General features: G+C 55.4%; 3 protein-coding genes across 5 annotated transcripts; 1 reads left to right on the plus strand and 2 right to left on the minus strand.

Moving 5' to 3' along the window:
- Nucleotides 1-312: 312 nt before the first annotated feature.
- AGAP2 (ArfGAP with GTPase domain, ankyrin repeat and PH domain 2) lies at nucleotides 313-16,953 on the minus strand. Of its 2 annotated transcripts, none has more exons than XM_022571688.3 (18): nucleotides 16,689-16,953; nucleotides 10,141-10,199; nucleotides 9,415-9,502; nucleotides 9,143-9,228; nucleotides 8,848-8,995; nucleotides 7,672-7,806; nucleotides 7,232-7,341; nucleotides 6,645-6,803; nucleotides 6,397-6,483; nucleotides 6,209-6,313; nucleotides 5,620-5,782; nucleotides 5,326-5,445; nucleotides 4,464-4,592; nucleotides 3,018-3,166; nucleotides 2,827-2,917; nucleotides 2,488-2,710; nucleotides 2,104-2,359; nucleotides 313-1,924 (listed from the first exon to the last, which is right to left on the minus strand). In XM_022571688.3, exons 1-18 carry the CDS (start codon nucleotides 16,846-16,848, stop codon nucleotides 1,682-1,684), a joined length of 2,511 nt encoding a protein of 836 aa, XP_022427396.1. In that variant the 5' UTR covers nucleotides 16,849-16,953; the 3' UTR covers nucleotides 313-1,681. The 2 variants fall into 2 exon arrangements, with proteins under 2 accessions (XP_022427396.1, XP_022427394.1); XM_022571686.2 differs by lacking the exon at nucleotides 16,689-16,953 and adding an exon at nucleotides 11,873-13,055.
- A 2,308-nt stretch (nucleotides 16,954-19,261) lies between these two features.
- TSPAN31 (tetraspanin 31) lies at nucleotides 19,262-22,189 on the plus strand. Its single transcript, XM_022571692.2, has 6 exons — nucleotides 19,262-19,480; nucleotides 20,029-20,196; nucleotides 20,456-20,536; nucleotides 20,834-20,965; nucleotides 21,285-21,398; nucleotides 21,499-22,189. Exons 1-6 carry the CDS (start codon nucleotides 19,418-19,420, stop codon nucleotides 21,571-21,573), a joined length of 633 nt encoding a protein of 210 aa, XP_022427400.1. The 5' UTR covers nucleotides 19,262-19,417; the 3' UTR covers nucleotides 21,574-22,189.
- CDK4 (cyclin dependent kinase 4) lies at nucleotides 20,456-25,149 on the minus strand. 2 transcript variants are annotated; one of them, XM_089920940.1, is made up of 8 exons: nucleotides 24,988-25,149; nucleotides 24,307-24,561; nucleotides 24,013-24,148; nucleotides 23,730-23,897; nucleotides 23,456-23,565; nucleotides 23,144-23,194; nucleotides 22,868-23,003; nucleotides 20,456-22,634 (listed from the first exon to the last, which is right to left on the minus strand). In XM_089920940.1, exons 2-8 carry the CDS (start codon nucleotides 24,522-24,524, stop codon nucleotides 22,542-22,544), a joined length of 912 nt encoding a protein of 303 aa, XP_089777066.1. In that variant the 5' UTR covers nucleotides 24,525-24,561; nucleotides 24,988-25,149; the 3' UTR covers nucleotides 20,456-22,541. The 2 variants fall into 2 exon arrangements, with proteins under 2 accessions (XP_089777066.1, XP_022427398.1); XM_022571690.3 differs by having other exon boundaries at nucleotides 24,307-24,543; nucleotides 24,988-25,148.
- Between the last annotated feature and the right edge of the window lie 1,695 nt (nucleotides 25,150-26,844).

Below are 26,844 nucleotides of genomic sequence, written 5' to 3' on the forward strand. Positions count from 1 at the left end.
CTCCCCTGTCCTCTTCTCTAAGCTCCACACCCCAACTCCTTCTCAAAACAGGAGTCATCTTGGGAGTTAGTGACTTCTCTGCTCCCTGAGTCCCCACTGTTGCCCTGACCTGCCTGTCTCCTTCCACTACATGAACCTGGAACTGTTGTACATGATGGAGCATCTGACCTACTGCCTCCACGCCCTTGGATACTGCCCTGACACCAGCCCCAGCAGGAGGCACCCTCCCTGGCCCTCTCCCACCTCCAATTCCCCACCTTGACCAAGGCCATTCCCTGACCCAACTCTTCAAGAACAGACCAGCAGCTCACCCCCTAGACAAAATCACTTCCTCTTTAATTGCTGTTGAAGAAGATTCACACCACCTGCCTTGGAGGAGATGAGGGGCGGTATTCCCCCCCTGCCCCCGCCCCTCTCCTCTCCCCAGTTACCTGGTCCTTTGCAAAATATTTTAGCCAGGAAAAAAAAAAAATACCGGAAACCACTGACACAGACGGCCCAAGGGCTGGGTTGACTGAGGGAGGCGGGGCTGGGCCAGGTAAATTCACCCCAGCACCCCCTTTCCGGGGATGAGGCAGGGGGCCTGGAGACCCTCCCAGCCACCTCACATTCTCTTAACCCTGGCTGGGAGGGATCCTGGGGTTGAGGGCTGGGTCTGGAGCTGCTCCAGTGGAAGGGAGGGGCTGGACAGGAAGAACAGTGGGGGAGGGGTCCCATTGTAGGGGTGCCACCTACCCCAGATCACCACGGGCGCTGCACAGTCACAGGTACGCAGTCACGGTCACAGACACTCACAACCCGAGAGCACCCCACCCCACCCCACCCTCTGCCCACCCTTGGCTTCCCCTACCCTGAAACGCCCTCCCCAAGCCCTGCCCGCCCCCGCCCCCTTGTTGGGGAACAAAGCAATAAATTACAAGGCCCCTCCCAAGTCCCCCTTAGCCCGCTCCTGCTCCATCCCTTCTCCCTCCCGAGATGGTAGTGAGGAGGGACCCAAGCTTTAGGCTCCCCCGACCCTCTAGCTTCCATCCATGGGTGGATGTGGGGGGAACGTCCTGATTTCCACTCCTCATGGTCCCTTTCACGGAAAGGGTTGGGGACCCCCTACCCCCATGGGCAGCAGGGGTCCTGCCCCTCGCTGCCCTTCCCCCTTCACTGGGCAGTGAGATTAGCATAGAAAGGGTAGGGTCCCCCTTATTGGCCTCAAGTCCCAGGGCTAGCCCTCCCACTTACTAACCCCTCCCTGTGGCGTGACGTCGCCCCAGGAGCCAGCCTGGGTAAGTGCTCGCGCGCCGTGGGACTGTCGAGCACAGGCAGGACTGGGTCTTTTCCCCCACCCCTAGGGGGCGCGAGCGGGCACATCCAAACGGCCAGGAGCAGGGACCGCGACGGGGGCGTCCCCTCCCGCCAACACCCAGAGGGTAGACCCAGAGCAATCCGAGGGTGCAAACAGTGGGGAGGGGGCGTGTCAAGATGGGGTCTCCATGCCTCGTTGGGGAGAGGGAGGTGAGTTTGTGTCTTCTGGGAGGCGTGGGGGCTGTGCCCTCTTGGGGGGTAAGAAGTGCTCCCATGGGACAGGGTGCGGATTGGAGAGGTGAGTGGGTGCATCTGTCCAGCGGTCCACCCAGTGTGGTCGTGCCCGGCCCGTGGTGGGGTAGGGGGTGTCTCTCCGGCGGCGCAACTATACCAGCGCGACGGGGGCGTCGGCTCGGCCCGCGCTGGCGGCGCTGCTCCGGCGACGGGGGCTGGGCGTGGCGGTAATGCTGGGGGTGGTGGCCGCGCTGGGGGTGGTGGCTGTGCTGCCGCCCTCACCCGGGCAGCCGTGCTGGAGGAGGATGTCGGCGCACAGCTGGCTGCCAGCCTGGCGGGCGTAGAACAGCGCCGTGCGGCCCTGCGCGTCGCGGGCGGACACGTCGGCGCCGTACTAAAGGGCGGAGACGGCCGCGTTACGGAGCGTCCCCGGGGCCAATCCCCGCCCGCCGGCTCCCCGGGATCGCCGGGCCCACTTCCAGGGTCCCTTTGGGGCCCTCGGGCTCTCCCGCGCCTGGCTGTTTGCCAGACGGAGCCCTCAGAGACCCCTTTACCATCTCCCCGCTCACGTACCCATAGCAGCAGTTGCGTGATGACGACGTGGGCGAGTTCGGCCGCCAGGTGAAGTGGGGAGCGAAGCTGCGGGTCCTCTGGGCTGGTGTCGAGCGGCCCGTGTCGCGCATGGGCCAGAAGCAGGAGAACGGCGGCCACGTCCTGGGCCTGCACCGCGGCCCACAGCTGGCAGCCCAGCGGCTCCTCGGAAGTGCCCAGCGGCGCCAGGAACAGCAGCTGCTCGTACTTGGCGCGAATCCATGACTCACGCTCCTCCCTGCAGGACCAGGGATCAACGGGAAGGGCTCTAGGGACCCCGCACCCAGGACCTCTGCTCCCTACCCAGGGGACCCTCTCGGGAGCCGCACACCCTAAGTCTCCCCTACCCCTCTCCTGCACGCGTACCGCGAAGAGTCCCGCGTGGGTTTGGCACGGCCCCGCGTGTCACTCTCCCACACGCGATTGGCCATGTCGTTGCCAATGGCTGTCAGCACCAGGGTCAGCTCCCGCGGCCAGTCATCCAAGTCGAGCGAGCGAACGCGGGACAGGTGTGTGCCCAGGTTCCGGTGAATGCCAGAACACTCGATGCAGATGAGCGCGCCCAAGTTCAAGCTGGCCCATGTGGGGTCTGGGGACGGAATGCAGGGGTCAGCTCCTGGCCGAGCAGCACGGGCACCCCAGCATTCATCAATTCCAGCGAACCACACTCCCTCCCACGTCCCTCCACTGCTCCCTTGAGCTCACTGGGGGCCCCGCAGTCCACGCAGATAGAGTTCCCCTTGGCGTTCCGGATCGCCTGGATGGCCACGGCTTCGCTTTGGCTATCTGTGCGCAGCTGCAGGAAGGGTTGGGGTTAGTACTGACTCTCCCTCTGAGCCCTTATCCGGACTCCTCAGACACTCACCTCTGCTCTCCGCCGACCCCCGACCCATTACCTTGACCTTGCTGCTCTCACAGCATTGCAGACTGGCTAGAATCTGACTTTCGATGGCCTGAACCCAGGCGTCCCGCTCCTCAAAACTGGCTGCCTCAAAGTGCCACGTCTGACCAGTGCTGGACACGATCAGGAACTCGAAGTTTTCCTCTGGGTGGGGGGATGGGATGGGGCCATGAGGGACAGAATTCAAACAGGAGCTGCCTTCCCCAAACCCTCTTCCTCCCTGATATCCATCCCAAGCCCCTGGGAGTGGGGCAGAGTCACTGGGGAAGCAGAGGGTGGGGGAGAGCAGGAAGCCCAAGCACATGCAGGGGAAGGCAGGAGCACCCCCGCCCCTCTGCACCCCAGCTGAGCGCCCCACCCAGCTCCCCGCTTGTTACCTGCTTTATAAATATTTCTTAAACTACCAAAGGATTTTAGTTTCCACATTTTGCGCTTGGCTGGTTTCCCGAAGCGAAGGAGATAGAGACAGAATGAAGAGCAGAAGAGAGAAAGAGACGAAGAAAGAAGAAAAAGAGGCAGATGGAGAGATGGAGAGAGAGATAGTGACAGACAGTTCCAGAGACAAAGCAGAACAGACAGATGGGGAGAGAAAGCAGAACTAAAGTCAGTGGCCCCGGAGCAGAGTAGAGCGGAAGCCAAGAGCCATGACAGTAGGCAGATCTGGAACCCGGGTCTGAGCACCCGGCAGAGAGCAGGGGCGGTGGGGACTGGTTATCATGACCAGTGAGGAGCCGGGTCTCTGGGAGGGGAAGGGATGGCCAGCATCTGAGTGAACATGGGGAAAGGGGACAGGAGTTCACAGGCCTGGGGTGAGGGGTCCCTGGGGTGAGGGGGGAGTCTCAAGGATCTGGGGGGAGTCACTAGGGGCAGGAATGGGAATCATTGTAGTCAAAGGCTCTTGGGGGAGCTTGGCAATCACAGGATGTTATTGAGAACAGGAGCTGGGTGGTCAGAGCCCAGGAGCTGAGGAGTCGTGGGGGACATAGAGGTCAGGGGCTGAGTCCCTGGGGGTCAGTGGGGGACACAGAGGTCAGGGGCTGAGTCCCTGGGGGTCAGTGGGGGACACAGAGGTCAGGGGCTGAGTCCCTGGGGGTTGTGGGGCCTTCTGGGTGCAGGGGCTGGGGCTGGGGTGACAAGCAGAGTTAAGGGCAGCAACGGGAATGAGAGGGTCATTAGGAGGGGGGGCAGGAGCTGCAGACGTGGGGGGTCACTGAGAACGGGCTGGGGACTACTGGGGTAAAAGGCATTGGCTGGGGAATGGGAGGAAGGACAGGGGCTAAGGGGCATCCATCCATTTTTCACTAAATAATGTACAGAGTGGTAATCATAGTCAAGCACTCAGCTCAGGCACTTTTCCTCCTCCTGCAGGAGTGAGGTCAGGGATCTGGAGTTTAGGGGTGAGGGTCCAGGGTGGGAGTAGAACTGTCCACCAGGGCCTCACCTTCAGCCTGCCCAGCCGAGCCTTCAGTTTTAGATGGTGTTGTCAACTTTTTCCTCCTCTGCTTCTTCACCATGGGAGAAGGAGGGGGTTCCCGACTCAGGGGGCTCAGGTCTCCAGATGGGGTACAGTCTTAGGGAGGGGGACACAGCTGCCTCAGCTGCCCCCTCCATAGATTTCCTGATTTCTCCATAGCCTGTCTCCCCTGAACTAGATTTGGCATTTTAGGGTCCCCCTCCTCAGCCAACCCTCTCTAGGAGGTCCCCCTTGATCATTCCTGGGGAGGAGGGCAGATGAGTGGTTTAGAGTCAGACCTGTACTCAGATCCTGGCTCTGCCACTTACTGGCCTTGAGACCTTGAGCAAGTCACTTAATCTTCTGAGCCTCAGTTTCTTCATCCCTAAAATGGGGATAATAATCTTGACCCGACAAAGTTGTTGTGAGGACCATTTGTTACAATGTTACTTGCTATTTTTAAAAAATACGTATTTCCAAACATTCCAAACATTGATGGCTGGCTATGTGCTGCACCATGTTCTTAGTATAAGCCTCAAAGCAACTGTCTGAGGTAGAAACTATTATCTCCCTCTTACAGATGAGGAAACTGAGGTGTGGAGAGGTCAAGTAACTTGCCCAAGTGGCAAGCCAGGATTCAAGTTCAAGTTCAGGCAGCTTAGCTCTAGAACCCAGTTGTGTTAGCCATTATGCTAAACATGGTATGACTGAGCTGGGTGCCTGGGCACCCAGTTGATGCTCAAGGTGTCCACTCATGCATTCAGCCTCCAAGCTCCCACCCCAATTTCACTTCCCACTGCATCCCGTCTGGATCTGGAAGACAGTGGAAGGAGGGTGAGTCCTCACTGACCAGTGCTGAGGGCTCGGGCCAAATTCCGGTCTGGCTTCAGCAGGTGCTTAGATGTCTGGTCTGGTGGTGGCTGCAGGGAACTGGGGCTGGGGCTCGGGCTTGGGGTAGGAGTGGTGGCTTCTGTCAGAAGGGGAAGAAGATAAATCCTCAGTGAGCTACTCAGTCTCTGGGCCCCACTCCTTACACGGTCCCTCTTCATCACCCACCTTCCCGGTTAACCAGTCCCACTCCCTTCTTCCCTACTACCCCTAGCCCGGGCCCCTCTCCTGCCCCTTTGTCATCAGCCCCACTCACCAGGGCCTTCCCCCATCTGGACAGTGCTCATGTCCTTCACCAGCCCATTGATGCTGGCTGAGGGGCCAAAAGCAGAGATGGCCCGTGGCGGCCGCTTGCCGGGGACTTTGACTGTTGTTCGTAGCAAGTCCATCTCCTTGCCATGGGTACTGTGGATGTAATCCTGCAGCAGTATAGGGGTTGAGAGTATAGGGAAGGTTGGGGTCCTCAGTGGTGCTGGGAAGCAGCCAATAATATCGGGCTGGAGAGGGGGCTCTAGGAGCGGACTGGTTGGGATGAGCTCTAGGGGATGAGCCCAACAGACCGGGCCCAGCACTGTCTCCTCCAGAAAGCATCCCCGAATGGCAGGCCAGGTGGAGGTCCTTCCTCCATTTTCTCCCACTGGACTGCAAGTCCTAGGGAGATGTATTTACATTTCCATCTCCTGCATGGGCACATGGTAGGTGCCTAACAGATGTTTGCTAAACTGAAAAGAATAGGACTAGCGCTTCCCAGAACCGATGTTGGTGTTTGTCAGAAGCACAGACTGGGAGAGCTAGAAGTGCATCCAAGGCCAGCCAGTGTGGCCCAGCCAGTCTCTAGCACTTACATTAATGCTGGGATGGTAGAGTAGGAAGCCATTACTGGACAGGGTCACATATTTCTTCTTCCATTCTTTGTTCAAGGAGTTGCCACTTCGCTTTAGTAGGAAGCTCTGGAGAACGGAAAGAGGCATATGGGAGAAAACCAGTTAAGAGCACCTACCCCCAGCCTGCCCCCGGTCCCTGGGCCACCCACCTGTTTGATGGGGATGGCTCGCCCACTCCCCGTCGTCTCTCCCCGACTGTCCAAGCTCCGCTTCTCAGAGTCACTGCCCCGACGATTCTGGAATGGTTACTGGCATCAGTTAGAGGGTGGATAGAGGGATATGCTGACGGAAGGACAGGGAAGACAGATGAAGAAGGGCCCAACAGAGACGTCTAGGGATGAGGGAAGATGGGCAGGTAACAGAGGACAGGATGATAGGAGGTTAGAATGTCCAATACCGCAAAAAGGCTGGTCCTGCGCTTGGCTGCCCGGTGCAGGGACCCTGGGGTGCTCAATCCAGCCACGGCAGCTGCCTCAGCTCGGAGCTCCCGGTGACCAACATTGGGTGAGGATGGGAGGGAAGAAGAGTAATCGCTAGTGTGGCCCCCGTTACTAGCCTGCAGGCAGATGGAGGGGTCAGAACAGTTGAGATGCCCCCCCCCACCAAGCTACAGTTACATCTAGTTCTGAGGAATTTGAGATATTCCTTCATCTCATCACCATTTATTTGTATTATCATTAATAATAAAACTCCTCACTAGCATTGTCACAGTGCTTTGGATTTTGCAGAGGTTGACTTCACAAGTATTATGCCATACAATGTTCCTGACAACCTTGGGACGTTTAGGTGAGTTGCTCAAGGACGCTGCAAAGGGTGTTTCAAGCCCGGTTGATTTCCAGTCCAATACACTTTCTACAAATGGTATCACTGCCATTTCCATCTGCCCCCCGCAACCTCCTTGGGTTCTCTGTACCTGTCCTTGGATCACCAGCCCTTCCTCTGATTCCTACCGGCCCCTCTGTGGACCCTGAAACCCCAACTCACCTGCCCAGCTACAGGAGTGGAAGCAGCTGAGTGGCTTGGGGAGCTGGGCAGGGACTTGCAGGCAGCCAGAAGCTGTTGCTGTTTGCGCAAGGTCACCACCTTCTGGGCCACTGAGGGGAGGGGGAGGAGGAGGAATGAGCGGGGCAGATACCCAAGACCACCCTTCGTTGCCCAGCTTTGAGAACTCCCCAAGAGATAACATAGGTCCCAACTTCCTTGTCACTGTGGCCTTCATGCCACCTGTAGCCTAGCCAGCTCCTCCTGTCCAGAAGGACCTGTGGCTATGAAGCAAACCTTCTCTGACCTTCCCTGGTCCCTCCTCCCTCCTATGCAGGTTAATTTCCTGTCACTCACAGAGAGAGGCCTGGATGTGTGACCTCCAAGAATATCCTAGTCCCCAGCTCCCTGATGCCCACATATGTGGGGATCGCCACACTCACCCTCTTGGAAGACCCGGTCCACATTGAGCCCATAGGTCGCACAAGTCTCATAGTAGCTGCAGCGCTTCATATCGGCACACAGAGCCCTGGCACGAGCATCGCCCACAACCCGAGGGGAGGAAGCACTGATCCGGTCTAAGGGGACAAGAAAGGGGGAGGACTGGATGAGGGGGCCCCATCCCCACTCTGCTGCTTTCCTTTCTCTTGGGCTCTAGTCCTAGACTGGGACCACTAGGACAGGGTATGAGAGAATATCCCTCCTATGACCCAGTGCAATGGGAGCATATAAGCCTTTTGTGAACGCTGAGCCCAGCTCACATGCCCAGCTGCAGCATGAGTAGGGTGGGTTAGCTCTGTGTGAGTGTCTTCAAAGAATACTCCAGAGGTGAACGGAACGTCCTGATAAGGTCTGAAATGGCTGAGACTCATGAGTGACAGTCACCCAGCCTTGCAAATTCAATGAACCCTGAGCTGAGTGGGAGGACACCTGGCATAGGAACCAGGAAGAGGTTGAATGTCCGCGGGTAACAGGTGGACTGTTCATCTGCAGCAAGAAAGCAGGAGGCGAGCGACAGGTGGAAGCAGCCACCTGCAAGGTGGGCATCCAGACAGAGCGTCCTGCCGGCTTCATACAGGTGGGCACTGGAGAAGCTTTTCCTGGCTCTGCTGGAAAAGATGGCCTGGTGGCCCTCTCTGTGTTTTCTCCATCATTTCATTTGTGTCTTCTCTTTGTTTTTAGATAAGTTCCTTTGAAAAGTGTCAGCCTGACCCAGCTGTAGCAAGGGGAAGATGCAGAAGGCTTTCAGGCCACACTAGGACCTGAGGTTTTCACTGTATTTACCATGGTGGTGGCATCAGGAAATGGCAGCGTGAGAAACACAAGGTAGGTGACATCTCAGAGGAATGAGGACTGCCACTGTAGCTGTCCCTTCCATCCTGGAGAGTCCTCTTTTCTCTCTCAGACCTTGGTAAGTTTATGCTTGGTTTAATGACTCTCTTATTTGGGAGACCAGGCTCCTTCCAGAGGGTTACTGAAGTTATTTGGAGACGAGGCTCCTTCCAGAGGGTTACTGGAGTCCAAGTAGCCGTGTCCACACATTACCAAGCTCTCACCTATGTTGGGTGATACCCAGTAGGAACTCCCCTGAAAGCAGCACTTCCCCAGCCCCTCCTTACCTTGTGTCCCCACCAATGCCAGGGCCAGGCCTCCTCGTCCCTCCCCCCGAAGGGAGCTCAGCTGCCCATGAAGACGGCTCACGGCCTGGAAACTGTTCTCATCCTCCAGGCTGAAGACGAAGATCACAGCATCTGCCCAGCCTGAGAACTTGCGGAGCGTGAGGGAGCAAATGGATGGTCAGACAGGTCCACTCCTCTGGATGCTATTCCCAAGGAGACCTGGGAAACCAGAGCCCTCTCCTTTGGCTAGTGCTGACTCCAGCCCACCTGCCTACCCCATCATCTCATCCCTCACCTTGGTATCAGGTGCCCCAGCTTCCTCTCGGATCAACACCAGATGAGTCTGTCCATCCACTAACATTTCTTTCTTGTGCTGCTCACCTGTCCAGAAGAGTTGGATGTGGTAGGAGGTCAGAGGTCACAGTCACCAAACCTCCCCATTCTCCTTGTACTTTAGCTATTCTGGCCTCATTCTTCCCTCTGGTCTCCATACCTGCATAGTCATTGATCACACTGCCTGGATCCCTGACCCCAATCCTTAGCTTACTATGGCTCCTGAGAACTTACTCTCTGTCTTCTCCAGCACCTGGTATGAGCCGGTCAGGAATCGGTGGATGAGCGATGACTTCCCACTCCTGGCATCACCCAGCACACCCTGAGGACAAGGTTGTAGAACAGAGATTGCAGGAATTAAGAGAAAGGAGGATAATTGAGTCTGGACACTCCAGAGAACTCAAAGGGACTGGCAGTGTTAAATCATCCAAGCAGGGTCCTACAGGGCCTGGCTGACAGTCAGTCAGGAGACAGCATTTGGGAGGATCAGGCCATGCATGTGTAAGAAATGATCTCAAGCTGGAAGTGTACAACAAGCTGAAGAATGTCAACAACTCAGTACCTTTTTTTTTTTTTTTGGTGTTGTGTTGTTTAGGAAACATACTAGATGCATGTCTGGTGGGGGGCATGTCACAGCTCTGGGCACCAGTTGGAAAATTTTACCCAATTCTAGGCAACAGAACATGAAGGGCTAGAGGGGAGATGTCAGAAATAAGAAGCCTGGAAGAGGACCATGGACAAGCAGGAAGAAGGGAGATTATAGAAGAAAAGGTTGTGCGGATGTATCAAGTCCTAGGAAGGTGCCATGAAGGTAGAATCTCAGGAGAACTGGAAAACTATTCCCCATTCTCACAGAGAGGGAAGGGAAGAGGTGAAGAAGAGAGAGTTGAGAGTTCAGTGGCGGGCGGGGTTGGGGGGAGAGGTCAGTCTTCATACAGACAAGGGGACTGGGTTACCTACCAGGCGCAGTTCAGGAATGGAGCGGCTCAAAGTCCATTCCTGGCTATTGACCACAGCTTCTGTAACGGAAAAGTTGTAAGAGGGGATGCTCCAGGCCAAGGAGGGCTCCCAACCCTCAGCTAGCCCTCCTCCTTTTGTAGCTGCCCAGCCTGGGCTGGAGAGCTGTGTGGAAAGGCTAGGTTTGAGGGTGGTCCCCAGTCCTCCCATCCTAGCCACTCTCCCCACAGCTGTTGCTGCCGCTCAGTGGTTGCTTAGCAACGGAGCCAGCAAGACAAAAATACTTCAGTTGGCATCTCCCTTTAAGCATATCCCCAAACGTAGGTCCCTGCTCCAGACCGAGGGACCAAGGCTCTGACCGTGGCGGGTTCTTCCCTCTGGAAGGAGAAAAGGTGTCCTCTCCACCGGCCTGACAGATTCTCAGGGCAGATCTCAGGAAGAGGGGCTGGGACATAGAAGGGAGTGGGTCTTCCTCAATCTCCACTTCACAGGACAGAAACTGAGGTGAGGATATCCTTCCCCCTTTTCAAGGTCAACGGCACGGTGGCCCTGACCCCTCCCCACAGCCCCAGAAATGGAGCTTGGATTTTTTCTATACCTCCCTCTCCCATACCCTTCCCACAAGCAACCTCCAAGAGAACGGTGGGAAAGGGCTCCACTCCCTGGCCGAGAGAAGCCACAGGCCTGGGGAGGGATGGGGGGCACGGGGGAGGGAAGGATGCTCCTTCCGCCCGCCGGGTCCAGCCCCCGCGCCTGACACTAGCCGGACGTTCCCGGGGCGCCGCAGCTGCGGCGGGAACTCTGGGATCCGGAGCCATCTGCTCCCACCCGCACCAGAGCCAAACCCCGGGGGCCGCCCGCGCTCTCGGACCCGCCTCCTCTCCCGAGAGTGTGAGCTGAACCAAGACGCCCTCGCCTCTCTCTTCCAGAAAATAAATAAATAAAGACACCCCCCTCCCCGCAAAAAGACACTACTTTCTCCGCACCCTCTCCCAAGTCTCCAGGGGTAAGAATTGCCTTTGCAGCAGTTCCACCCCCCTGAGTCACTCGTGGTCGGTCCCCTGCGGGTTTCAATGCTGCTAGGGGGCCGGGGTGGGCGGTGGGGGAAGTGAGGCTTCCTATCAGCCCCTCTCCCTTCATATTCAAGTATTCAGCATGTTCCAGCCCCCACGTACTCCCGTACTGCCCAATCGGCCTTCACTGCCTGGAAAGAAACCCACTGCCTCCCTGCTGCCTCGCTAGCCTGCTCTCGGCCCAGGAAAAGACCTGTGCCTGGCGAGAAGCTGCCTGCAAGGTCACGCTCATGCCACCTACCCCAAGTGCTCAGGAGAAACTGAGGCTTCCTCATCCCTTTCACCTTCAGTGTTCCTCTGGGTAAGGCAAAGCCCAGTTTCCATCTCCCAGAGTCCAGCTGAGGCTGGAAGTGGGGTCTGGGGCTTCTCTGGGAGCAATTTCCTACAGCCACGCTGACCAAGGGCATTATTTTCCCAGAAAGCTCTGAGGCTTTCTGAGTCCCTCTGAAATCAAGTCTCCTCTCATGTCCCGCAATGCCTACTCACCCCTCTCCAGGACCTCTCATCCTTTGCCCCAGTCCTTGGCAGAGAACTGAGCCTGGTTCATCCACCCACCCAAGAAAGAAGCTTCTCTAAGTCAGTCCTGCACACCGCTCCCCCACCCCAAGCTGAGCATTTCAGGTGCCCTCCCCTCGCTGTTCTCAGGCCCTGGTCCTACTCACTAGGGGAAGCGCGGAGCTCTGCACCCAGCAGCTCCCTAGACCCGCTGCCAGAAGACAGGACCGGGGGTCCTGGAGGAGGTCCGGAGCCAGGAGGCCCCCCTGTGCTCTTGGTAAAGATGCCGCTGATAAACTTGAGCATCTTGCGATCTCGAGTGGATGCTCGGCCCCCCTCCCGGCCCCGTTTCAGCCCCGGAGCTGGAGGCTCCAGAGTGATTGGAGGTGCAGGCCCAGTGGGCAGCGCGGAGGCGGCGGTGACAGCAGCGGCTGGAGCCAGGGTTGCTGGGACGGTTAGCGGAGGAGGAGAGCCAGCAGGCGGTCCCGGGTGCAAGTCACTGTTGTCCAAGGTCTTACTCTTGCCTTTCCGAGGGGACAACTTCCCGCGTGCTCCGGGCCCAGCCCCGACCCCACCTGCGGTCGTGGCTGCCGCTCCCCCTCCCCCGGCGGCGGCGGTGACAGCAGCAGCAGCGGCAGAAGCTCCAGTTCCGGTGCTGCTCTTTGACCCCTTGACCCTGGGCTTGCCCTCGCTTTCGGGCCATGACAGGCGGCTACCGGTGCCCTTGCCCCCGCCGGCTTTGGCGCCACTGGTGGTCACGGTCTTGCAAGGCTTGGGAGCCGGCGGAGGAGGCGCCACCTTGAGCCTCCGGCTGCCGGTGCCGGGGTGCGGGGAGGAAGAACCGGGGACGACGCCGCCCGCCCGGCCTTCGGGTTCCGGACCCCCCCAGCTCGGGCTGCTGAGCAGGGGGCGCCGGGAGGAGGTGGGGGCGCCCCCGGGCTTAGGGTCGGGACTCAATCCCCCGGAGAGTGGGGGCCCGGGAGGGGCGGCCCAGAGGGAGAGGCGGCGGCCGGGAGCCGGGGAGACGGGGCGGGCCGGACTGGCCGGAGCCGGGGACAGGGCGGGGGGCTCGGCGCCCCCGGCGCCCGCGCTGCTCGTGCTGATCCACAGCGCATCCTGCCGGTGGAAGAGACGCTCGTGCCGCTTCTTGCCCGGCTCCTCCGCGCCTCGGGGGCTACCAGGATCCCCGGTCTCGGTACCTCTGGTCCCCGGGGCACCAGCTGCGGCCGCAGACGGAGAAGGCGGCGGCGGAGGCACCGACTCGAGCTTGACCAGGGTCAGCGAGATGAGGTAGGTCGTTGTCCGGCGCTGAAGCGCGCCCGCGCCCCGGCTCATGGGGCCCCGAGACCCCCGAGCTGGGGAGGGGAGGGGACTCCCCCGGACTGCCTCAGGGGGGCCCGGCCATGGGGCCGCCCTGCTCGCTGCCCCCAGCCCCCGGACCCCGCTGAGCCCCCGGCCCGGCTCCGCTGTCGCCGCCGCCGCCGCCGCCTCCGCTTGCGCCCCCCTCCCATCACACGGGGTGCCCCCTCCCCATGCTCCCCGCCCTGCCCCCCCACCCCTTTGGAGCCCCGGGACCTTGGTGCTGCTCCAGGGAGGCGCGCCGGACCCCGCACCCCGGCCTGGGTGGCGGCGCTGAGATGGGCGGGGGAGGGCGGGGAGGACTGTAGAGGGGCAAAGAGGGGAGAGGGAGGAAAAGGGGGCAGAAAAGAGGAACCCGAGGCTAGGGAGAAGAACCGGTGCGGGGGAGGCGTTGGGGATGGGGACTCAAGGGGCAGGGGCCGCGGATGGGGGGTCGGAGAGGGGGTCTTAAGGAGGGTGGGAAGCTAATGGGGCTGGTCGTGCGGGGGATTCGCAGGGGCGCGGGGAGGATGCTGGGGATGGAGATACAGGCGCCGGCGGGGGAGGAAGGAGGGAAGCCGGAGGGGGTGGGCACCCACGGGTCTGGGGTCTAGGAGAGGAGGGGCGTGAGATCCGGGCGCAGGGTCTGGGGGGCTCGCCGGGGCTCGGCTTGGTCCGGATGCGCGCTGTGTCCGGGCGCTCCCCTCACAGTGAGGAGGAGGCGGCCCCCGGCCCCCCTCCCCACTCTATCTCCCCCCGCACCTTCTCTCCCCCAGCACGGCTGTCTGCGAAGGCGGTGCAAAATCCAGGACTGGATTTCCCTCCCAAATCCTGGGCTGGATTTCCTGGAACTTGGACTCACCTACTCCAACACTCCAGCACCCTCCCTTAGCACACCCCGGTCAGGGAGCGCTACTGTTGGGTATGACATTTAGGCGCGAGAGTAAAGATCGGTGTATGGGTGGGCGATCCTCGGAGAAAACGGAGCAAATGCGGGTTCACTGCCAACTCTGGGGAAGCTGATGTGGGAAAGTGGGGAGCCCTGAAATCCCTTTCCCAGGACCCCTTGTTTCCCCCAGGTACTTGCACGAGTCCCCTTCCCCATGACCCAGCCCCCTCGCCCACCCCCACCCTCCATACGCGGTGCATTGACTGGGCCGTACTTGAGCCTAACTGTCCCAAAGTGAACTTGGAAAGTGTTCCCTGGGGATGGGGACAAACATGGAACTTAGCAGGGTGGGTGGAAGGAGGGGGTGCCTCAGGAGGGGAAAGATCTGAGGAGTCGAGGAACACAGGCCGAAAAGTGAGTCAAAAGATTCCAGCTCGGGGTGGAAGGAGAAGGAATACGTCTACAGGCTGACACCACCCCCCATACCAAAATTCATCCGGTCTCCATAGCAACCGTAGCTCCAAGAGTGCCTCAGAAACAGCGGGGATAAGCAGAGAGGAGGATCGGTGTGTATGGTGGGCGGGGGCACCCGCCAGGGGATTTGGGGTTAATGGAGGCACCACCTTCACACCTGGTTACCCACGTGTGGGGTATTTAGCGCCCCGAATATAAAGACCGCCCTCAGTTGAGGCAGAGGGTACAGGCCTCTTCTGGGTTTCCATTCAATCTCCTGAGGTTTCCGGGGTGGGGCTTTTTTCGAAGGTTAAAGAGGAGACAGACAGAAAGAATGGAAAACGTCTGCTCTGTGTCCTCCACCCCTTTAGGGACCTTGGAGTTGAAGGCTTACTGTCCTCCAGCCCAGGGAGAAGGTTGAAGGGCCGATGGGGGACAGAGGCTGAGACCGGCAGTTGTGGGGCGGGCGTCGAGGGGGCCTCCTCTCAGCCTTGGAGACCCCTCCCTGGGACTCGGGGAGTCTCAGCGTTCCCCTAATTTGGCGTCCCACCCTCCTGACGCAGCGGAGACTATAATAAGTGCTGCTGTGGGCGGCTCTCGGAGGCTGAAGCCAGCGGCATGCTCGGCCTGGTAGGGGGTAAGGTAGGGGGGCAGTACCAGCATGCTGGGTGCCCTTTCCCTCCGCGGACCTGTCCCGAGGTCAGCACCGCCCCCCAGAGGCCCCCTCCCACCGCAGCGTCAGGATGACACCATCCCCAGAACAGAAGACCCTTCAGCAGCCTTTTCTGAAAAAGAAGGTGAAGATTTGCTGATTCTGGCTTAATTCTCCTTCCTTCCTTTGGTGGCCTCAGTTTTCCTTTAAGTTCAATGGGAACAGAATACTGACTCTTAGAGTGGAACAAAAATCACTTATGAAGAGTGGTCTTCTCAAAGAGTTCAGCCTCCACCCCTCCTCACTCCCTCCTCTCCAGAGCTAAACTGAGTTCCTCTACCTGACTAAACCTCTTTCCTCCCCCACCCTTTTCTTTTCCTGCTGGGGTGGAGCTTGGAGTTCCTCCCTAGGAGGCCCCATGGGGCCACTCCCCCCTAGGTCTGCCTTTCCAACAGCTGTAGGGAAGGTATCAGCTATAGTTCTTGGCAAATGGTGGGGGACAGGAGGTGAGAAGGGCACTACTGAAAGAAAGGAAATGGGAAGGGAATCAGACTGTTCCCTTAGGAACCTGAACCAAACTGGTTCTTCCCCAAGTTATGCTCTGACGGCCTCTACTATCAGAGGGGTCTGGCAGGAGGTATCCTTGATGGAAAGAACAGTATCTTGCCCATCCCCCCACCCCAACCCAGGTAAGCAGATAAGAATGGAGAGGCTGGAAGAGACCAGGATATGGTGGAGGATGTGCTTCCCCCAGACACCTTTCATGAGCAAAGTAGCCGGCTTTTATTGGCTCTTTGCAGCCTCGGGGCAAATTAGATGACACCAGACCAGAGGTGACCTCCAGTTCCACCAGTTCCTTAGTGGTGGGGCCTTGTGGATAGAGAGAAGCTGTTCCCGCCAGGGCCCCACCACAGGATTGAAGGCTGGGGTGGGCAGGAGGATGTGGCGGTGGTGTTGCTATACCAGCACTTCCTCCCTGTGTTGTCATCGCTCGCTCTAATGGCACGAAGGACGAAGGGCGGAAGGTGTGGGGGGGGCAGGAACGGGAGCACGGGGGAGAGGACCGAGGAGAGTCCTCGGAACTTCTTTGCACTTCGGCTGTGCAGAGCATGCTATGTGAGCGTTAGTGTACGTCTGGGGGACTGAGATACTCTGCGTGGTATATTTCAATCTGTTGTGGTGTGTGTGTGCGTGTGTGTGCGTGTGTGTGTGTGTGTGTGTTCTCTCTACAGCTGGAGAACAAGAGGTCACTGATCCTTCATGGGTCCTGGGAATGACCACATTATCCAGTCCCAGAACCTCCTGCCCCAAACTGCTTCCTGCCCCGGACTCCCCAGGCAGGGTCCAAGTCTACCATGGGTCTGTCACGGCCTGTCTTCCCCATGCTCACCCACTTCTCCATTGTCAAGTTCAGCTCAGCAGTGACCTGTATTTTGATCCCCTGGGAGAAGGATCAGAGTTGGGGAAAGAGGAAGAATGATACCTCCCATGTCTTTTTCCATTCTTTCCAAATATATTCTTCCCCCAGAGTCCCAGCTCCATCTTGGGGACAGAAAGTGGCTGATTGGGAAGTGCTGTATGATCCAGCAAGCCCTTATATGCCCCTGCTGGTCCCCAATACACCCAAGATGGGAGCTAATCCTTCTCTTACCTCGTATGCGGTCCACTGAGGTCTGAATGCTGTCCCGAAGTTCAGGGTCGCTCACCCTCTCTGCCAGCTTCCTGAGGCAGCTTAGAGCCTGCCTGGTCACCTCATGTCGTCTGACTTCTGCTCTCACTGCAGCTACAGCCAACTGCCTCTGGGCATTCATGTTGCCCAGATCTGTCTTGCTGGGCTAAAAGCAACCTCTGGCCCTGAAGCCCATGGCCCCGCAGCCCCCAAACCCCAGAAGGCCTCTTCTGCTGCGCCCCAGAACTCCCCTCCCCTGCCTGCCCTTCCGTCTGTCGACTTCACTTCCTGACTGGTGAGTTTCAAACCCACAGCCTGGGTCGGCACTACCTCCTACACCACCCACCCCCTCTAGCGTTGGCCTATCAGCTCTGCCAGCTGGTTCCTGCTATGATTCCCCAGCCAGGTGGATGGAGAGACCTTAACAAGCATCCCAGGGCATCCTGCGGGAGGTGGCTAATTAAGATGGGTGTTGGTGCTGGGAGAATGTGGCACACCAGGTCCCAGGTGTAATCCCAAACTCTTGATGACCTACAGGTTTGTATTCAGTCTCAGACTCTTACAGGAATCCGTACACACCCGGTCTGCCACCTGTAATGCCCTGCATTCCAGCTTACAGTTGTACTCCCCACCTACTCCGCACATCCAAAGAGTTCAAATACTTACCTCTTGCAATGTAACCCTTCCTTAGTCGGCTTCCCCACTGCAACCACCTCCTGCTTTAAAGGGCCAAGTAGGTACAGGGAGAACAGGTTATGGAGGACAGTAACCTATAATCAGACAAAACCACAAGGCTCCATGTTCAATTAGTTTCATAATAATTAACTCATCTATAACACTTAATAGTTTACAACACACTTTCACACATATAGACTTCACGACAGGCCCAAGGGGTAGGATTTTTATCCCTATTCTGCAGAAAAGGAAACTGCAGCTCAGAGAGGCCAGTAAGAGGTGACACAAGGATACCGATCTAGGTCTTCTGATTATAGTCCTGATACCCTTTTCACTGCACCAGCCAACTAAGATGCTTGCCAACAAGTTCCCCTTATCCCTAATACCACTGTCTTGCCCTTGATTTAGGACCTGAGAGAGAAGAGGGTGGATGAGGAATTGAAGGACAGAATGAAGATGCAGGGGTGGGTGAGGGGGGAAATAGTGGATAGTTTGATGTAATCATTTTGCTTCAGGACTCAAACCTTTCTGGCCCTGCCAAATGCCTCTTCTCCTGCGTATCTAACTGATACTAATTTGTTAAGGATAGAGGATTTTAATATATTAATGTGTAGCTGGAGAGGAGAGTTAGGGTTAGGATTACCCACGGGCAACTGTAAAATAGCCTGAACAATAATAACTAACAATGAGTGTTTACTATGTGCCAGGCACTGTTCTAAGCATTCTATATACATATATTAACTCATTCCATTTTCACAACCACCCAAGAGGCAGGTGTATTGTTATTTATCCCCATTTTACAGATGAGGAAACGGGCACAGGCCAAAGCTTAAGTAACTGGCCAAGGCTACACAGCTAGTAAGTGGCAAAGTTGGAACCCATGCAGTCTGACTCTAGCGGTTAGATGATGCCACTTACGCAGTCATAGAATCTAAGTACGCACAAATGTAAATCATTCTGTGGGTTTGAAGGGAGGTTTTTCATTTGTGTTCCTACTATGACTGCCTCTTTCTCTTGGGGGAAAGAGGAACTATGCCCTTTCCCATCCCCACGAAGAAGGCCGTGTGTCAAAGCACTTATTTAATAATAAATATTGATCAACCACTATGGCCGCGCCTAGTGAAAATGTGGACTCCTCCTTCCCCTCATATTTATGCATATTCCAGACCCCTCCCTTTGTCTTTTTTTTTTTTTTACGCGCCCAGGCTCAGGCGTGTACTCTGAAGACTCCAGCACACTCATGTCTGTACCTGTGGCTTTGTCACATACAGGAATGCGCCGGCCCGAGGCTGCTGTTTTTCATATTGAATGTCTAGCATGTTCACACATCCCGTTAGGAGGGGATATGGAACAGACTATGTGTACCAGTGGACGCACTTGCAAACATGTATTTGCTAGGTGTCGCTGTGCCCAACCCGGGGCCTCTGTAGCCGGGGTAAATAGCTCAATGTTTTGCTTCTCTGGGTGTTCCAGCGTGTGACGCAATAGCAGCGAACGAGGGCGTCATCATGAAGTCACTGCAGGAGAAGGGGAAAGGGGCGGGAGGGCACTCCCTTGAGGGGAGGAGCCCTTTCACCCGGCCCTCGAAGCGGCACCTTCTCTCTCTTCACCGGCACCTTCTCTCTCTTCACCGGAGTTTCTCTAGAGCCTCCTCCCTCGGATAAGACCTCTTCCAGCTGCCACCACAGAAAGCTCTGTTTTCAATCCGGGGTTTTGAAGTTTAGGCTCTGGTCACTTTGAGAATCTCTGGAAGCCCTGCCCCCAGTTTTAAGTTTCATCCAATAAAGAACCTAAAGGAGGGGCCGGCAGGCGGTTCAGTGACGCAATGCAGATTGATTGGCATTCAGGCCATCGACGTCCTGGATTAGCCCCGAGTTTCGCCAATGCAAAGGCAGGGGTGGGACGGTGCAGGCGCAGAGGATTGGGTTTGGCTGGACTCGATTTAAAGAGACAGAAGCTGTCGGGGTCCAAGAAGACGGTACCCACGACCCTCCCCCCAAGTCCTTGGGACCACTTGGGTCCCCAAAGCTGGGGAGATGGTTTGCGGAGGCTTTGCCTGCTCCAAGAATGCGCTGTGCGCGCTCAACGTAGTCTACATGGTGAGGTTTGGGAGGTGGGGGAAGCTTCAGGGCGGAAAAGCGAGCAGGGAGAATCTCTAGGGTACTTCCGATGGGGAGAGGGGTGTACTGGGGATTCCGGGAAGATTCCCGGGAACTTCCGGCGAAGAGGGAATTCCTGGGGACTTCCGTGGGATGAGGGGAGACTTCCGGTGACCAGAGGGTTTGTCTGGGGGTGGGGGTAATGAACTGAAGGCTGTGGGCATAAAGGCCCAGCCCTCCCTCTTGTGAACTTAAGTTTCTCCCAAATAGAAGTGATGGATGAAGCTAAACGTTCCATTTCATATTCATAGACTCTACTATCCCTGCCACCTCCCACCCCTATCCCAGCCGCTCTGACCTCTGATGGGAGGAACGCCCAGGGATGCTCCCGGCCCTGATAGTAGCACCTCCTCTCCTTCATTCACACAAAACTCAGTTCTTTTTTGTCCAACCCCCGGGCCCCGCCCCCTCCCCCCCGCCCCCGTCATGGCCTTTGGCTGTGGTGCACACTAGAATTCTTTGAGATGTACCTGCTCTGTTTCCCATAGCTGGTAGGCTTGTTGCTCATTGGAGTGGCTGCCTGGGCTAGGGGCCTGGGTCTGGTGTCCAGCATCCACATCATCGGAGGAGTCATCGCTGTGGGAGTCTTCCTTCTTCTCATCGCGGTGGCTGGACTGGTGGGTGCTGTCAACCATCACCAAGTACTGCTGTTCTTTGTATCCTGACCTGAAGTGATGGGGGCACTGGGGCTCGTGGGAGGGCAGAGTCAGCCCTGAGGTAGGAGACCTCAGGGATCTTGGGGATAGGCCTCCTTGCCCCCCCTTATACCATACTCTATGAAACAGAACCTGATGATTTTATTGTTTTCAACTGACATAATTTTATAAGTTCTAGGACTAGATCAGATAGTTATTATAGGTGGAACATAAAAGAATCCAGGACTTTTTTTTTTTTTTCCATAACTCTTCCTGTCAGTACATGATCATCCTTGGTTTGGTCTTCATCTTCCAGTTTGGAATCTCTTGCTCATGTCTGGCTATTAACCTAAGCAAACAGGTAAGAGGGTGCCCTTTCAGGTACTTGATTTCTCTCCGCCTCTAACCTCTAACTCTACTCTGTCTGGCCCCAAAGGTCATTCTTAGGTCCACTACTTCCAGAATCTGGAGCCATTTGCTTCCTCTGGGATGTCTGGCTAATTGTCCATGAGGATGATCCAGAGGAAGTGGACAGTTATCATCGTGTCTGCACCTTTGCTTCTGAAGGATGTTAACGCCCTTTACTCAAACTGGGATCAGCGTGTAGGGGGTTCTTAAGGTTAGCAGCAAATAATTTTCTTCTGCCTGTACCCTCCAGACAGATGTCATCAATGCTTCCTGGTGGGTCATGAGCAACAAGACCCGGGATGAACTGGAAAGAAGTTTTGATTGCTGTGGCCTGTTCAACCTCACAACCCTGGACCAACAAGATTATGCTTTCTGCACTGCAGTGAGTTGATGTGGGAAAGCGTGCAGGGTGCCAGGGCGGGAATGGACTGACACTGGGCAAGGCCAATGCCCAAACTGGCAGATTTGAGTTTGAACGTGATTGCCTCTCTCTAGTAGCTCACTTGTATTGGGGCTGTGTGCTGGTGGGAGTGGTGGGGTGGATACAGAGACTAGAGAATTAGCCAAGTGAGATTCCAGTCTGTAGGGTACTGATCAGGAACTGGAAGATAGTTTCTAGGGTCATTCACCATAGATATTAGGATAGAGCACTGTAGCGATTCTGCATCCTCCAGACACACATACGTGTGTTTTATCCTCAGATCTGCAAGAGCCGGAGCCCCACATGCCAGATGTGTGGAGAAAAGTTTCTTAAGCATTCCGATGAAGCCCTGAAAATCCTGGGGGGCGTTGGACTCTTCTTTAGCTTTACAGAGGTAACATTCTCTAGTTCCCTTATGTCCTTTCTCTGCATCTCTAAGGCTTAGCCCCAGAGATTCAGAATTGGTGCTTATCTCTTTCCCTTTGCTTCTACAGATCCTTGGTTTGTGGCTAGCAATGAGATTTCGGAATCAGAAGGATCCTCGAGCCAACCCCAGTGCCTTTCTATGAGACTTTGGATCCTTCTGACTTCTCTCCTGCTGTCTGCTTTCCCTAAGCTTTTTCTTCCTCCCTTAGGGAAAACCTGGGGTCTATAGCCCTTTTTGTTTGAGAAAAAGGAAAGGCCCTTTGCCATGCTCCCTAAAGATGACTGAATAGCTAGGCTTTATGCCTTGACATGTTTTGTTGGGAGTAAGATTATAAGGAATAAAGAAAAACCTTCCTTCCTCTCTCCCTAAGTGAATATGGGAAGCTCCTGGCAGTGCATGAAATGGGATGGGGGTTGGAGTCATTCCTGGCTGTTTCCCCTCTTCTCCCTTCCACATACTAGACCATCTCAACACATCTTTGCTCCAAGAGTAAATCAGGGACAGATCCAGAGAGAAAACCAAGCACTCTTGTAATAAGCAGGACTCGGTTTGGGGAAGTTCAGTGAATATAAAAATAAAAACCATTTAAACTCCATAATCAAAGAAGCAACGTAAGTGCCTTTTCTTCTCTTTAGTTAGTTGAGGGGCTCCACTGACTATGTAGGCCCTGTGACCTAAGGAGAATGTGCGGGGAAGTTCCATCTTCCAAATGGTTTTTTCAAATCCCCAAACGGCAAAGCCAACCAGAGAAAGAAACAAACATTAAAAAAAAAAAAAAAAAAAAAAGACCAGATTTCTTTGTTTTGTTGTTTTTCCTGTATAAAAAAGGATCCCAATATCAAGGTATAGGGAAGGGGAAGAACAAGGGACATACCCCTTGGCGTAAGGACACAGAGGGGGCAAGAGGAGGATAAGCCTCAAAAGGAGGGGTGGGAGGAGAATGTCATTAAGGCAGCAAAATATTCTCTATAAAAAGTTGGAGTCGTATCCATAGCCTCAGAGATGAAGGCAGAGGATCACCTTCTTAGTGGGGGGCTCTCCACTCAAATGTTCAAAATAAGGGAAATGTTGGCTTCTCTTCTCTTGGTTCTGCCGCAACCATTCCATGGCTCACTCTGGGTTACCTTCTGCCTTATGTAGATAGGAGTGCTGCAGGGCTCGGAAGGCAGAGATCCGCTTGTGTGGGTTAAAAGTCAGCATCTCCTGAGAAGGGAGGCAAAGGTCAGAAAACCATGAAAAAAGACTTCCGCTCACCCCCAACAATACCTGGGATGAGCTATTTTCTATATCCCTCTTTGTGGACAGCCATTCAAAGCAGCAATAAAAACTAGCCCATCCACCAACAAGTCTCAGTAACCACCCTGTGTTTGGGTCCCTTTTATCCTGCTCCATTTTCCACCCCAATCTCACCCCATGCCCACGCCCAAGCCCAGTACCAGCAGCAGCTGTGCCCCAGACTCTTCCATCTCAGGTACCACCGACTGCACGGGGCGGGGCCCTCTGGGGGAAAAGGCTCCTCGGGGTAGAGACACATCTCGGGGCCAGTCATCCTCTGGGGGCAGTCCGATCAGGCTATGGGGAACAGGAGAATTCTGGTCAGGAGGGCCCTTCTCCAGCCCCCATCTCCAGGGGCAGAGCCAGTTGCCATTCAGGGCTCAGCAGAAAGAGAAGGACTCAGAATGGAAAACTCTTCCCCTCTGCAGGTCACTTACTCAAAGATTTTGCCTAACTGGTCAGCTTCAGAGTTTCCACAGAAGAGAGGCCTAAGGTGAAAAGAGACATTCATTTAGGTAGCAGTCATTTTCAAAGATACGGTAGTAGAACGACTACTGCTTAGTGGCTCAAAACATAGGGTAAGAAGAATAAAGGGTTACGAAATTCCTAATTCCACGACATTTCAGAACTGCTGGTTACGGACAAGATGGCCAGTAGAATTCAAGTGGAAGAGTGGGCAGGGTATGGATGTGGTTTATGAATATGAGATTTGGGAAATTCAAGATGTTCAGGATACTTGGGCCCCATACTTTCGACGAAACATCTCTGCAAAGATACAGCCAACACTCCACATGTCCACAGGTGTTGCATATGTAGACTGCAAAAGAACTTCTGGAGCACGGTACCAGAGTGTAACAACCTAACGGGAATAAGAAGAGTGGATGAGGGCCCTACGAATTACCCTGAAGCACAACTGCTTCACTAAAATCAAGGATGTGAAAAACGCATGCCTTCTCAACTGCTATGGGCAATCACCCTCCTCCCCCAGCCAGAACCCATTTTGGCTACCATCATTCTACTGACCACAGGTGTAAGTGCCATCTGGTAGCTGTAGATTCTGGCCAGGCCAAAGTCGGCCAGCTTGACTGTCCCACCACTTGTCACCAGAATGTTCTCTGGCTTCAAGTCTCGATGAACGATGCAGTTGGCATGAAGGAAATCTAGGCCTCTTAGAAACTGGCGCATCAGATCCTGGTTTGGAAGGGAGAGGTACAGAGAAACTGAACTAGGCACCATACCTGAAATCACAACAGATGCTACTACAAAGGTCCCAATCTACCTCTCAGTGTCTGCCCACCTTACTCACCTTGATGGTCTCCACTGGCAAGCCTGGCGGGGGTGCCTTGTCCAGATATGTCCTTAGGTCTTGGTCCACATGCTCAAACACCAGGGTCACTTTGGTCTCCCGGTCAGTTCGGGCTGTGGCACAGACGTCCATCAGCCTGTCCGGAACAAATGGTAACTCACTGTGCAATCATCTTTGACCCAACGTGGCCTCCTCTATTCCCTCAGGGTCCCCACTTCTCTCCTGACCACCACTCCACACCTATAGGTTGTCTTTTCCCTTTTACTACCCACTCCCAACCCTCCATCTTCTCACCGCACAACATTGGGATGCTCAAAAGCCTCCAGCCGCCGCAGTAAAGCCACCTCACGGACTGTGCTGATGGGCAGGCCCCCTCCAGCACCTCCTCCATTGGGGACTCTTACGCTCTTGAGGGCCACAAAGTGGCCACTGTGGGGATCACGGGCCTTATACACCGTCCCATAGGCACCAACACCAATCTCAGCCACTGGCTCATATCGAGGGGTAGCCATTCTCAGACCAGAGGAGACCCTACAATCACAGAGACTCCTACCACCGAAATTCCTTCCACAGTTCGGATGGTATGAGCCTGCAGCAACAAAGTGACTCCCACAAAAGACATCACAAAGACAACACCAACAGCATCCCGTCCCTTTCCCAAACTTCCATGATGCCGACTCCCAGGTAACACAATGACCCTAACCCCAACCCCTCCAGCCGCGTGAGCTCCTAGAATAAAAAAATGCATTTTCCTTTGGGGCGATCGAACCCCGCACAAGGGAAATGCCACACGACACACTCCCTACATCGAAGACCCTACACCCAGTCCCTGAAATTGCACCTTCCTACGGCCACAAAGGAACATATCACACCCTGCCCCACTTCCCGCCCTCGAGCGACCCTTCCATAACCAACCCGCGTAGGAAGCCGTGGAGGGCGAGTATGGTCTCCATTCCTGGAAAGGGCTACACTTACCTCACCCCGTGTCTGGAGCTGCGGGGGCGGCCCGTTATCGGGGCCCCGGAGCTGGTTCCTGCCGCGCCATACACTAGAGCTCGGTTCGGGGCAGCTGGACGCTACGGGCCCGACCATAGACACAGGCCACAGGCTAGAGCGGCCCCCTTTACCCCCACCCTCACCATGTGACCAGCTGCCAAAGAGGCGAGCGGAAATCGAGGGGGCGGGGAGAACGCCGGACGTTCGGAGCACGTGACCATACTACTCAGGCGCAGAGGGGCAGCCGGGAGCGGCTTTGAACGGCAAGGGGGCGGGGAGGGGAAAGGGGCGGAGGGGCGATGGCAACCACGTGATCTGTTGCTATCACACGTGACCGCTTGACATTGCTTGGAGAAGCAGAGGTGTGGTTACGCAGCAGGGCACGTGACTGGCTGCCGTAACTCTGGATCGGGGCTGGGGCGGGAGAAGAGAGAGGGTGGAGTCCAACGCGATGCCATGGCAACCTGGGCCACCCAGGATTCCCAACACTGGGCTGGAAGCCGAGCCTGAGTGCATCTCCAGTCTCACTACCCGTCTCTCACTCTCTCTCCTTGTGGGGAGGTGGGTCGGGGGACGGGAGGTGGTGCTGTCGTCTTTCTGCTCCACCGCTATCGGAAAAACATATTCTCATTTGTGTCTTTGTTTCACTCATTCAACAAATTTTTACTGAGTGCTGCTTCCTGTATTTATGTGGGGGTTTTGTTTGTGTCCTTTAAACTAGTGATAAGGCTATCTATAAAGATATAGCCACATATTTTATATGTGGTCATATAAAATAGGGAGTAGACAGTACCCATATGAGGGCGAAACTAGGATTAAAGGGTTGATGGAAGGAAGATTAATACAGTAATCCAACAGGAAGAGTGGCAAGGTAATACCCTTCCCTCTTCCCAACTTTCACCTCTTCCTGGGAGTGTTAAGGCAGAGACCCGATACCTTCTGGCAGAGAAGTTATTGATGAGCTGGAAACAGGAATACTTGACCTTTAAGGTTCTTTTCTGCAGTAAGATGCTATGACATATGTGTGTATGTGTATATATGTGTGTATGATACTATATACAGCACATATAGATGGATAGATATAGGAGTGAGCATGTGCAAGGAAGTTACCACCACGCTGCATGAAAATGACTGTGCCCTTCTGCAAAACCTTGTGACTCCTTATATGGGGTCATTGTGTTTCCCTTTTTTCCCCTGTTGCAAGCTTTCTTAGCCCTTGCCCCTCCTCAGAACAGACTTTTCCCAAATAACCTCTGTTTACAGACATCTAGGTAGACAACAGGCAAGTTTCTCTGACTTCCCTTGTCTTACCGGCTCCAACTTCTTTATCTCCCAACCCTTTGGGGGAATGGGAATAAGGGAAGGAAGGAATCAGTGTCTCATTTATGATAAACTGTCTAAAATCTGAAACCATTCTATTACTCTATTTGCTCTCCTTGTGCCCTAACTTCTATTCTCCTTAACCATCTGCCTGAGGATGTAAGAGTTCAGGCTTGAGATTAATATAAACCATGCTCCAGGGCAAAATGGAAGACATGTCAGTATAGATTCCCTCTCTTTGCCTTCTGCTGGTTGTAGTTCTGGGCCCTTGCTGGCAAAGGCAACTAGGACACTAGTAAGAAAAATCTCAAGGTCCTAACTGGCTAAGGGGCTTGTGAGGGGTATGTTTCATTGGCTATTTTGCTAGGATTGGTTGGTTTGTAAACCTTCTGGAAGGCTAAGTGTCTCTGAGTGTGTCAAACTTCCATCCCACACCAGCAGGGTCCACTTTAGCCTCACCCTCCACTCACTGTTTTTAAAATAGAAGTCATCCTCTATGTTGACTTGGGTTCCAGC

Source organism: Delphinapterus leucas, chromosome 11 (assembly GCF_059928025.1).
Source record: "Delphinapterus leucas isolate spDelLeu-1000000601 "Yukka" chromosome 11, BTC_Dleu_Yukka2, whole genome shotgun sequence".
NCBI classification, from domain to species: Eukaryota; Metazoa; Chordata; class Mammalia; order Artiodactyla; family Monodontidae; genus Delphinapterus; species Delphinapterus leucas.